We start from the raw sequence: 12613 nt of genomic DNA, 5'->3' as shown, positions 1-12613 counted from the left end.
CTTCCTGGAATATTTTTACACTTGTGTTCTAGAAAAAGATTAAAACAAGGGAACCCCAGAGAAAGCTTGCAGTTTAATTTTCTGATGCAGTCCAGTAGGACATATCCACATTCTTCAAATGAGTTACCTCCTCCAGTGGGAAAACCAAGAAAATATCATGAGAGACTGCTGGGCATGCTAAAGGTATTCAGAAAAGAAGGACCTCTCTGTGGGCTTATCCTAGGCACCTCCATCCTTCAATGTGGGGAAGAATTCTACCAGTTGTGAAACATTTCACACTCAGGGACACCTGCACCTGATCACTGCTGATCCTGTCTTGTGCTGCTCACTCAATGCCCACTGAACCTGTTGGCATTATGGGTGTGTTGCAGGTGTAAATCAAAGCCCTGATTGTCACAGCTAGTAGACTTCCAGAGACTCTAAATTCTTTCCCTTGCAGTCCTCTGGCTGCCAACTCTCCAGAGCTCATACCACCTGTTCTCAAACCATCTTGCAGTCTGTGTGTGTATGTCTACAGCTGAATGAAATGCAATGGTCAGTATTAAGCAATCTGAATAGTACAGCCTCAGCTCTATTGTTCTGCTCACTTCATTTGGCCTTCCAGTTAACAAATCATTGATTTATAATGCTAATTGAATATCTCATCTGCCTTGGAAAGGGATTCCAAGAAATGCTGCTGTTAACAGGATCAGTATAGTGGAAAAAAGAACTCTTTTGCAAGCAGGCTGAGCTGCCTAGCTCATAGATATAGCATTATCTACCTAATATTATATTGGGGTCAAAGCTTTTGTGGGAGGACTGATGGTGCAGTGAGGCTGATAGAAGATAGTGCTTCATGTAGAAGCAGAACATCAAAGGGCATCACTGGCCGTACCACAAAAATTTTGACATTGCAGTTGCACCTGTATTGGAGATTTGGTTCAGATCATTATAATTTTGATGCAAATTTACCAGCTGTCAACATTTTTTTCCTTTTGCTTTTCATTATATACCATTGTATTTGCACACACTGGATCCCTTCCACAGAAAGTCAAGTGGAAGATATTCTCCATCCATGAAGGGACATTCAGTCCGTGAGGCCAGTTGGTTTGGAGGAATCCCCTCCCAAGCACACACAGTGTGGTTTCAGGGTCCTCAGGACTAGTTGTTTTGGGATATCACATCTGTTCTCACCATCTGCACTATCTTCTAACACAATCAAATCACTGATGAATTTGAATAATTTGTCAGTAAATTAAATGCACTTAGTTTTAAGATAAGTAACACAGGTTTTAGAAGCTTCTAATCAACAGTGCAGTGTTTGCACACCCTGTTATCCTTACACTAAACTAAAGTTTTTGTGAAGTAGAAAATAGGCCAGCATTTAAAAAAAATTTTCCATAAGAGCAGTTGGAGGAGGATCATGTGTTTGCCTAGAAAGTGCCTTGCTGGTGTGAGTAAAATAAACGCCAAATACAAGACAACTCAAGATCCAGTCTCAGGCGGGTGATGTGGCTGAGACCTTCCTCTTTATGTTGCTATTACCTGCTAAATTCCATACGTGTGTTTGAGAGAGGGAGGCCCTTTCCAAAGGAGGCTGTAATTTGCGCGGCCCCCCAGCAGATGTCCCTGCAGTGAGCCCTGCACAATCCCTTTATTTGCACACCGAGTGGTTTTGTTTCCAGGTGTGACAGCGCCAGTGGGGAGTGCCAAGTGTGGTGCCCGAGGTGCCACCTGCGCTGGGGAGGCAGCCGGGGAGCGAGGAGGGCAAGAGAGGAAGGCACGAAGCAGGATCTCCTGCCTGCCCAGGCTGCCACCACCTCTCCCAGCTGATGATATTCCCTCCTGCTGCGCTTGCTGCCTGAATGGTGAGCACCGAAAGATTTTTGTTTGGTTTGGGCTTATTTATTTATTTATTTATTTACTTATTTATTTATTTACTTATTTATTTTTGACAGTGTGAAAATCAGGGAGGCTGCATAAATAATGTAGTTGGAAAGGTCTTTCTTTTTATTCCTCAATAGGGTGATGCTGTGGCCAAGGTTTTTCTGGGTCAGAGGAACCTGCACAACCGGTATCTTCACACCAGCTCCATGTCCGTCTGCAGCACAAGGAACAGGACGGGCACATAAGGACTATAAAATGACCTCTAACAGGCAAATGAAGGAGCCCTGAGGAAGAAGTGGCTGTGGGCAGCGTGAATCAGCAGGAGTGACTGTGCACACCTTCATGCACCCACTATATGCTAAATCTGGAATAAAATCATCACTGCCCCAGACATGGGCTTTGCCAGGCTTGCACATGAGAAGCTTTCCAACCTGCTGCTGGTGCTGTTGAGTGTGGTATCCTGCTCTGCTGCTGCTGCTGGGGATGAGCCCAGCCTGGGTAAGAGGTCCTTGCCTCACTATGAACACGATTCCAGTGGTGCTGTTGACTCTTCTCAAGACACGAGGCTACATGTTTTCACACTGGACTATGACCATGTGCAAATTCCCTGTGAAGTTACCCTTTGGATACTCCTTGCCTCTTTTGCAAAGATAGGTAAGTAGAAAATGGGATCTCAGGTCCCCCTAACTTGAAAAGAAGGTACAAAAGTACAATGTAACCGAGTAACTTTAATTCATTTGAAGCTGGCATTGAATTTACAGCATCTGTCCTCAAAAGAACAGGTGTGTTCATTACCACAGCAATGTCAATATTCCACTTTAAGATGATTCCATCTTACTTAAGTTAACATATGACCTCTAACCTTCACGTCTCTTGGGCTGTGTGTAGTAAGTAGCAACAGAGCTCCCTGACACAGTGCTGTCCATTCATTTTTCTAGTCCTTGTAGATCACAAGATACTGGAATTTTCAACCTGACACAGCTGTAGAAATCAGTTACACCAGACTGAGACTTCAAGAGTATTGAATTTTAGGGAGAAAGTGTAAAGCTTTCTTCTTTTGTACGAATAAGAGGAAACATTTCCCTCTGAGTCTTTGTTTTACATATTTGCTCCTTAAAGCTGGTGTGAAAAGTAATACCAGGAGAAAGAGAATGAGTCTCTGAGGGTGTGGATTGTCAGAGATGCAGGCTAAGTATCTTTTGAATACAGAGCAATGCATCTAGCCTCTATTAGAGCTCCATGTGGGTATCTGAAAGGGTAAAGGCAACTCAGGGAACAGTAATTGCAGTAGGAACTGTAATTAACATATCAGAAAAGGCTCATCATGCCTTACACATTTTCATGGCTAGGCTGAAATTATTTTGACCATTTAGAATTAACGCAGCAATATCAAATAAATGAAGAAGATGGTAATAATGTGAAGAGTTGCACACACAAAATCTCCCTTTTCTTTCTGTAGGATTTTCAAACATTTCCTTAGAACAAGCTGGTAGGTGAGACTGATGTTTACCTGGAGGTGGCCTGAAGATAAACATTTTTCCTATCATAGTTACCCAGCTGACAAAAATCATTACCACTATCCATAATTTGCCAGTTTCATTATGGCTGATGCCCTCAATCTGATTCCTACAAATGTCTTCACTGGTAACATAATCAAAATTTTCACAAATAAAATTCATTACAGCATCAGTGGAGTGTGTTAATAGTGAATATATTGACCGAATTATTTTTTTATCATCCATAAAAGCACAGGACTTGACATATGGCACATCTACACAATATTCTTTTTTTGAATATGAAATACATACTTTAGAAGAAGTGTGTGATGCCACCCAGGTGGACCTGTTACTTTTACTGGGAGTTTTCAAACAATATTATTTTTGATGAAAAGTGTGGAGCTCTTAATTTTAAATATGTTTGGAAGAAAGAGTTATTCTGAATAATATGGTTACACAGGGAAGAAGATTTCCAAGATGTTAAAGTTTTCAGTGTTTTGTTCAGGTATTATCTTCTTTCTGGATTTTAAGATTTAAGAGTGGGAAATTGTAAGACTGACAGAAGACTTGAAAATTATTTTTTAAATTAAAAAGCAGATGAGTAGATTTAGGATATTAACATACCTCTTAGTAAAAAAATAAAATATTGTCCAAAAAATTATTGAAACTTTCATAAAAATATTTTTATGTTCCTTTGCTTTTGAAGACTGATAATTCAAGGGTCACAGAAATACTGTCAAAGCAGAACTTTCTAGAGTTGCAAGATGAAGGCTGACCTAGCTTCAAGCATGGAGTAACAGACACTTGACTTGAAGGTTTCTTAGTTTGCCTCATTCTCATTCTTTTAAATGTAAAAAAAGTCCTGACATTTTTAGTACAGGCACATCTCATTCACAGTGTGATCACACAGTTCCTTGCATTGCTACTAGACAAGCCTGTAGCAGGTGGGCAGTAAGGATTCTTGAAGAATATTGTCTTTCCAAATTGTGGAGGATCATTTCAAAGAGGTTTCTGCCTTCCCAGAAGTAGAGCTTAAACTCAGACATGCTTGTTCAGAAATCAGGAGCTGGGCATCAGGAAGAGAAAACATTGATGGCCAAACTCTTTCCCCGCTTTTGTGGTACAAGCATGGGAATATTTAGTTTTGAAGGGAACAGTATTGCCTGCTTTTACCTTCATAATCCTTGGAGCAGAAGCTGGCTGTCTGAAGACAAAGTGTCCAAACACAGGCAAGACAATTGTGTGACATCAGGTTAATTTAAACTTAAATAATTCCCCAATGTTTTATTCAAGGTTTCCATATCTTTCACCGATTACCAAGACTTATGCCGGAAAGCTGCATCCTGATTGCCATTGGAGCACTAGTAGGAGCAATCATCTTTGCTTCCCATCACAAATCTCCACCAGTGATGAACAGTAGTATTTACTTCTTGTATCTCCTTCCACCCATTATTCTGGAGGAGGGTTATTTCATGCCAACTCGACCATTTTTTGAAAACTTTGGATCCATTCTGTGGTGGTCTGTTCTGGGAGCTCTGCTAAACTCATTTGGGATTGGCCTCTCCCTCTATGGAGTCTGCCAGATCGAAGCCTTCGGCCTGACTGACCTGAACCTGCTGCAGAACTTGCTCTTTGGCAGCATGATTTCAGCAGTGGACCCCGTGGCAGCTCTGGTAGTTTTTGAAGAAGCCTCTGTTAATGAGCAGCTTTACATGATGATCTTTGGAGAGTCATTGCTGAATGATGGCATAACTGTGGTGAGTTTCTTTTGGCTCCCCATCTTCCCCTCTTTGGACTCTTGTGGGTCATTGGGTTACTGGGCACAGGACAAGAACAGCTCAAAGGAGATCCTAATACATTATTTATTTTATGAATACTCCACTCAATTACACTCAAGGGATTTTAATGTATGCAAAAATTACATCTTGTATTTCCTCTTTCCAAAGCATGTATTTTAGAGCTGCTGGGAGAAGAGAACATACACATATATGTGAGATGTCTTCTTGCATTGACTGAAGTGAGCAGATAAGCTACAGCTGATTTTCCTGGTCAGATCAGTGTGGGACCTTGGAATGTTCTTGACATTGTGCAAGCAGAAAATTGTACTGCTTAAAGACTGAAGGCAAGCAAGGGTAGGAATACAGGAGACACTGTTTTGTCATATACCTGAGGGGGTACTCTGAAAAAAAAAAACTAGGCAAACCAGATGTGGATAATCTCTGGAGGCCACGCTCTGTCCTCCAGCCCCTTCCAGAAATTTCTTCAGAGATCTTAGACAGAAATTCCAAATGCCACTAAAACTTTGCATAACTCAGTTTCCACCAGTAAAAGTATCGACATCTGACAAACATTTTCCCTTTTTGGCTGCCCTATCATAAATATCCAGAAACAATGTTTCCTGAATAAGAGAGATTTGTTTGGTTGGTTGTGTTTTTGTTGTTGCTGTTGTTTGTTATTGGTTTTTTATAGAAGAGTTTTTTTACAAAGCTCCTTTCGCTAACATTTTTCCCCTTATCTCATTAGTTCTGCTAAAATTGGAGCAACCTAAAATTCTAGCTGTAAGCAGAAGTGACAAGAACATTTAAAACACATGTTTTTTCAAGGAAGAAATTTCAAGCAGGAAGTTTATTGCCCAGAAACCAACAGGACTGCTCATGTGGTGCAAATTAAGGGCAGGTTAAGGAGTTTCACTAGATAAGATCTTTACAGAATTTAAATCACAGGAATCTAAGCCACATAACTATTCAGATACTGCTATACATAAGGTACAGCCCAACTCAGACTTTTAAAATCTGTACAGAGTTCACTGCGGAAAGGCTTCATGGGAGAAGTGCAGTTTATGAGCACTGAGAAAAGAAACAGGAACAAAGTGACTTCTTACAGCCTCTGGCTCATAAATCCTTTCACTTGGTGATCAGAGATAAAGGGCTGATTTAGAACTAAGGGACAAGTGTTATTTAATTTACATTCAAATTACTTGGGTGCTGCAGTTGTAACAGAAAAACCCTCCATGCGTCTATCTCTTACATTTGTCTTTTTGGTTCCTTCAAAATATTGACCTCAATAATGCAATGCCTCTTTTTCACACTGGAAGAGCTTGTTTCATGCTTTTTTTGATTTCAGCTATTTATCATGCGGATCCAAGCCCTGATGGCATTTTTTACCTTAGCTTTCAGTCAGGTAAATATGTTACAGTATAAATGTGCAGGGACAGAAAACCTTCTAAGACAGTGGACTTAGGCACTCCTCAGCAGCACAGGGTGTGTTAGTAAAGGAGATGTAAGAGCTGTTTGTGGGGTATGTTGGGTGCACCACTGAGAGGTCCCACTGCCCCACACACTCATCTCTGGGGCTCATCTCAGAGCAGTGGTGTTGCCATCAGTTTGTCAGCTCCTGCTATTGCATCTCTGCATCAACCACCGTTTCCCATCTTGCTGGGATTAGAATGCCCTCTTTTCTGGGCATTAGAGCTTTCAAAATCTCTACCTGACTTCATGCTTAAGAAGACTGAGGTATTTGTCACCTGAATGGAGCCCAGTAGGTGACTTTCTCCTCTCTGATATCCCATTTACTTTTTTCCAAGACTTTACAACTATTTATCCCAGGTATATTCTCTTACCACTTCCTTCTCTTTCTTTCTTAACAGTTTCATTTGAGTTAACTCTAAGTGTTTAAAAAAGATCATATCACCAAGTTATATTAAGCATACATATGTTTTTTTTTATTTTATTGTTTAAATAAAAATATCCCCTGGTTCTCTCCAGCCTGCTTATCAGCTTGGACATTTTTTTCCTCAGCAGGAAAAACTGGTATGAGTTTTGTTGAACTTATGTATTACATTTGGGGCAACAAAGAGCTCTGTCTCCTATATTTAGTTCAATATCCTGGTATATAAAAAATTACAAAATGTCAGACTGTAGAATTACAATTATAATTGTATACAATTATATACAGATATATATTTATATATATAATATATGTATATATATATATATATATAATGTCAGACTGTAGAATTACAATTATAATTGTATACAATTATATACAGATATATATTTATATATATAATATATGTATATATATATATATATATATAATTCTAAATGCAAATATAATAGAATTATGACTTTGCCATAAGGGGGTGGGAGAAAAATGGATTATTTACTCCTTTTACCTGTAAAAGGAGTAAATTTTCATATTTTGCTGAGTAGGGCCATGTCTGTGGGTGGAAAAAGAAGGCTCCAAGTCCTGTTAATTGCTTCTTTCCCTAGTTATTTCTGAGTGGGCTGTTAACATCAGAATAGTTCAGTCAGCAACAGGGCTGGACCTAGGATACATCATGCATTAGTGGAATTTCAAAGCTCTGTTTGAAAAAAGTGTTATAAAACTAGTGCAGGTCTTATTCAAGCCTGAACTCAGCTGGAATACCCTGATGCTGCTGTGAAGTGTTTCAGGCATCTGAAGTTCTGTTCCCAGGTACGCAGGTAATTTTGTTTCTAAACAGGAGCTCAGCACCTGTATGCATCAGGAAATGGAATATTCCTTAACTGCTTCATCTCTGAGGCTTGATTTTAGAAATACTGAGAACACCTATATATCATGCTGTACTCAAAATGAGTGGCACCACTGGCTGCATTCTCTAATGGAACTCTCTCTTCTTTGTACGTGGCAGAACAGTTAAATCTAATACATGTTGAAGGCCCAAGTAAATTTTTTCTTTTTTTGGATATTTGAAATTGCCTCTTTGGTGTCACTGAGAAAGACTTTGACCACTGGTTTGGATGCTAGAAAGGAGGATAGAGATATTCTCTGCTCCTGCTGTAAATGTTGTTCCACTGTGCTTAAAGTAAAACCAGCGACAGTGGTCAAAAAGAATTACCTGAGTGGTAAGAAAGAATTATCAAGACAGTCTGTTTTGGTGGTTAAGACAGTCACTTGAAAATCTCTTCTTCCAGTGCTTCTTATGTGGATTGTATGTGCAGTAATTGTACATAGACACCTGGAGCATGCAGCAGCCCCTGGGGAGTCCCCTGTGGCAACAGTGTCATGCTTTCTCTTCCTCTCCCTGGTTCTAAAAGCTGCCCAGTGGTACAAAATCCTCTCTAAACAACCCAAAGAATGACATTCTCATAGCTGCTACATGAGACCACTATCAATCCATCCCTCTTTTTGTGTGAACAAAAACCTCCTAATCTGATTCAGCTTTCCTAATCGATAAAGAATTCCAGTTATCCCTTTACTGGCATAAACACTGCAATGTAACTTAGCTGAGCCTTACTTACACGACACAGTGCAGGTTCTGCTACAGAACAGTTTACTCCCACAAAAGCATGTTACAAAAAGAAAATAGAAATTATATCATAGTTCCATAACTTTTATTTTTATGCCAAATCAGTTAAATCATACAGGTACTTTAGGAACTAGAAAAGTGAAAGAAAAATTCTTAAGTCATTTGCTGAGAATCTTTCTTCATAAGTCAGCACAGAATCATGCTGTGGTATCATTTATAAAGAATCACAAGTCTTAGGAAGAGGTCAAAGCCTACAAGAAAGGGAAAGAGAGAAAACAGGCTCTGAAATTAAAAGCTGTAAGGTAGGTAGGGTGAGATTTGCTTACTGTGAAGACATGAACCCTCTTTTCCTCATCTGCCACTGAAGAGACGAATTTCATACACTAGCATTAGGAAAAAGAAGTTCTGGGTATTTTCTTAGATTAAATATTTTGTTTGGCTTTGTCTGTCTCCCAGAATCATTAGCAGTGAGCCTTCTGGAGAACAGACTGTGTGACAACTCAAGGTTATATGTCCCCAGCAGCAATTTAAGATTAGACAATTATCCTAATGAGCTTGACTCTTCTACCTGCGAATACCTGCTTTAGTCTTCTTAATAACATTCTGGAATTAGCTAGATGAAGAAGAAATACCAAAGAAAACCATAAAATGCAAATTACTTTGGTCTATTTATTGTTTTTGAACTAATGTTTTAGTGTAACAGCTTCAGAGAGCTGGTATCTTTAGTTGTTTCCCAAATTCTCTTCAAAACTGAAAGGTGACTTTCATGTGTTACATACTAAACAGATCTGACAGGACTTAATATTAACTGATTGTCAGCAAACTCTAAGGCCTTTTTATTACTGCAACACTCTGGAAATTTTCTGCTTGTTTCTAAAAGATGACTGAAAGTGGAATATTCTGAAAATTTTTCATTAACAGTTTCTGCAGAATAGATATTATCGATTATAGAAGTCTGGTGAAGCTTTCTGCTCTAAGATACTGTCTTTACAGACCAATTTATATAATACATCATATAAAATTATAATTTTCACTAAATTGAATCTTTCTTCTAATATATTTTCTTTTAATTTTTTTAATTTTGAGCTTTCTAGTCAAAACTTTTATATGTGCAGGGTCTTCAGAACATTTACAGTCTCACAATATTTGGTTCATACTTAGAGATTGTTGTCTGGGAAGGTGGTTAAATGGCATCAAATTCCATTGTCTAGCCAGAGACAATATGAAAGTGAGGCTACTTATTCCCTTTCCCTTCCCCCTTCCCTTTCCCCTGATTTTTACATGTCAGGTACTATTGAAAAACACATGTCCCATGTCCATCTAATGAAGTTTGTCGAGTCTACTGACTGACCCTATAGACAAACTAAATGGGATTTGAATCAAATATGTGATTCTCAGTCCCTGCCCTGCCCCAGCCTGAGTCAGAAGAACATGGAGGGTAGAGCCTGGGGTTTTAACCTCTGCTACAAAGACCAAAAATTAAATTAACTGTCAAACAAACAAAAATAAGAGTATTTTTGTTTATTATTCAATGGCGTGTGGTCCCCCAGAAATTTACTTCAATTTCACAGCTATTTTCCCTTTTTTTATTTTTATTTTTTTTCCCTTTTTCAGGACACTTAACAGACTTTTATTTCTGTGACTTGTTAAGAACCAGTTGAGATTTCACTTGTTACTTTTCTGGTTTCTCTAAAGTAATATCTGGCATACACAGATACTTAAACACACACACATTGTTTCACCTATGAAATGAGTAAACCTGCCAGGTTCAGAAAGATGCCTAACTGCTGTCTTATTTTCACATGCAGGTTTTATATAACATCTTCATCGCCTTCACCCAGATGCATAGGTATGAAGAAATTGAATCCATCGATATCTTTGCTGGCTTTGCTCGCTTCTTCGTGGTGGGGCTGGGAGGAGTCTTGTTTGGCGTTGTATTTGGATTTGTCTCAGCGTTCATGACTCGTTTCACCCACAACGTCTCTTCAATCGAACCCCTGCTGGTCTTCATGTTCAGCTACCTCTCATACTTGTCTGCTGAAACCCTTTACATCTCTGGCATTTTGGCGTGAGTATTACTTACTGCTTTTTGGATGACCACTTTGAGGAACTGGGGTTTTCTTTTTTGGTGGTTTGCTCAAGATTGGTACAACACCAGCATTCATTCTCTGGCTTAGAGAGGCAGTGCACAGCTTCTCAGAGATGTGTAAAATGCAGAGGTAACTAGGAAAAGCAAACCCACAGTCAGTGTGGGCACAGGTATGCTACTGAGGAGTCTTGTCAAAAGTACTGCAAGTACTGGCAAAGTGGCCAGTGCTGCCACCATCTGTCTGCTGTCTCTGATAAGATCAGCAACAGGAGAGAATGATTTTAAAATGTACCAGTTTATCTGCATTTATTTCTAAGCAGCTTCACTATCAGATTGTAAGAGATATATAAAGCGATGGGTATGGAAAACATGAGAATGCACATCTGAGTTCTTGGTGAACATCAGCCCTAACACAATTTACTGGAATTATATTACATTTGAACAGCATCACTGGGATTGAAAATGGGAAAAAACAGGCAGAAGAGGACATCACCTACCCATGCATACTTATGTTCCTGAATGTGAATACTGTCAGTTCTATTTTTGTGTGGTGAGGATAGCTGTAATGCTGGGGACATCTTCCTCAGAGTATGATGGCATGGGTGACTGCTGTGGAGAGAATACCTGATAGGTTTTTGACTGGAGTAAATGCAGAGAGGATGAGGATTGTGGGAAGGAAGGAGAATGGCAACACCAAAGGAGCTGGAAGAGAAAGGAAGGAATAGGGATGAAAGTGAGAGACTTAAGGAGAAAGTTGCTGGCAAATTGCTTTCAAGGATAGCACACCAAACAACCCATCTGAGGGGTGAAGCATAAAGAGATGGAGACCTCACATTTCTAAATGCTCCAGCTGGTGCTGCTGGCTGCTGTAGGCTCAGTGCACAGCTGGTGGGTAGCAGCAGTTTTGCACAGCCCCTACTGGCTCTGAGCTTTCATGATGGGTCTTGGAGGTCCTTGTGTTACAGAAAATGCTTCCCTCTATAGGGGACAAACCAGTGTAAACTTAGCAAATACAAGCACATGGCTGCTGATGTCCAGACAGGTGCATTTACACACCTCAGCTTGTGAAGCTCTGAGTTCATAGAATCACAGAATAGTTTGTGTTGGAAAGGACATTTAAAGGGCATCTAGTCCAATTCCCTGGTAATGAGAAGGGAGATCTTCAGCTAGAGCATGTTGCTCAGAGCCCCATCCAAACTGGCCCTGAAAGTTTTCACAGGGTGGACATCTGTCACCATCCTGGGCAACCTGTTCCAGTGCTGCACCATTGTAAAAAAAAGCTTTTCTTTAAATCTAGTCTAAATCTACCTAAACATTTTAGTTCAAACTATTATCCCCTGTTGTATTGCAACAGGTGCTACTAAAAGGTTTGTTCTTATCTTTCTAATAGGCTTCTTTTAAATGTGTGACACACTCAAACACAATCAAAAGATTGAAATAAGGTTTTCCTGAAACCTACTCTTCTCCAGGCTGAAGATTCCTGTGTTGTTCAGCTTCAGAGCAGAATTACCTTTGTAAAAACAACCTTTGCAGGATGGCCCTGGGAAACAGTATTTGAATATTTAAACATATTAAACAAGTAGCTAGACAGGACATAGATTATTTTGAGCAATTAGACAAAGCAGATGAGTCTTGTACTATGTTTTGTATACCTGACACATATGCTCAGATTGAGGTAACTGGCAACTTTGATTGAGCAGGATTAGATCTACTGTGCAGTGAACAGTAATACCATGTGGATCTTGCCTACTTGCACTCCCCAAAATACTGCTTTCTCACCTATTCCTTGCACTAGACTACATAGCTCTTTATCTCTTTAATTTCTTATTTTCATTAGAGTTCTGAAATTATTAGTGATAAAAGAATCTTAAT

At 39.5% G+C, this 12613-nt stretch overlaps 1 protein-coding gene across 1 annotated transcript in view; it reads left to right on the top strand.

Annotated features, from left to right (window-relative positions):
• The first annotated feature begins 30 nt into the window (after nt 1-30).
• The window catches only part of SLC9A4 (solute carrier family 9 member A4), a 33712-nt gene continuing 21129 nt past the window's right edge, over nt 31-12613 (top strand). Inside the window, exons 1-4 of the mRNA XM_033513288.1 lie at nt 31-1847; nt 2004-2520; nt 4656-5119; nt 10461-10720. Of these exons, the coding sequence (XP_033369179.1) occupies nt 2259-2520; nt 4656-5119; nt 10461-10720 (986 nt within the window). The 5' untranslated portion in view covers nt 31-1847; nt 2004-2258. The remainder of the gene's footprint in view (nt 1848-2003; nt 2521-4655; nt 5120-10460; nt 10721-12613) is intronic.

Source organism: Parus major, chromosome 1 (assembly GCF_001522545.3).
Source record: "Parus major isolate Abel chromosome 1, Parus_major1.1, whole genome shotgun sequence".
Taxonomy (NCBI): domain Eukaryota; kingdom Metazoa; phylum Chordata; class Aves; order Passeriformes; family Paridae; genus Parus; species Parus major.
The sequence above is the reverse complement of the archived record's forward strand: the minus strand, read 5'-3'. Positions and strand labels throughout refer to the sequence as shown.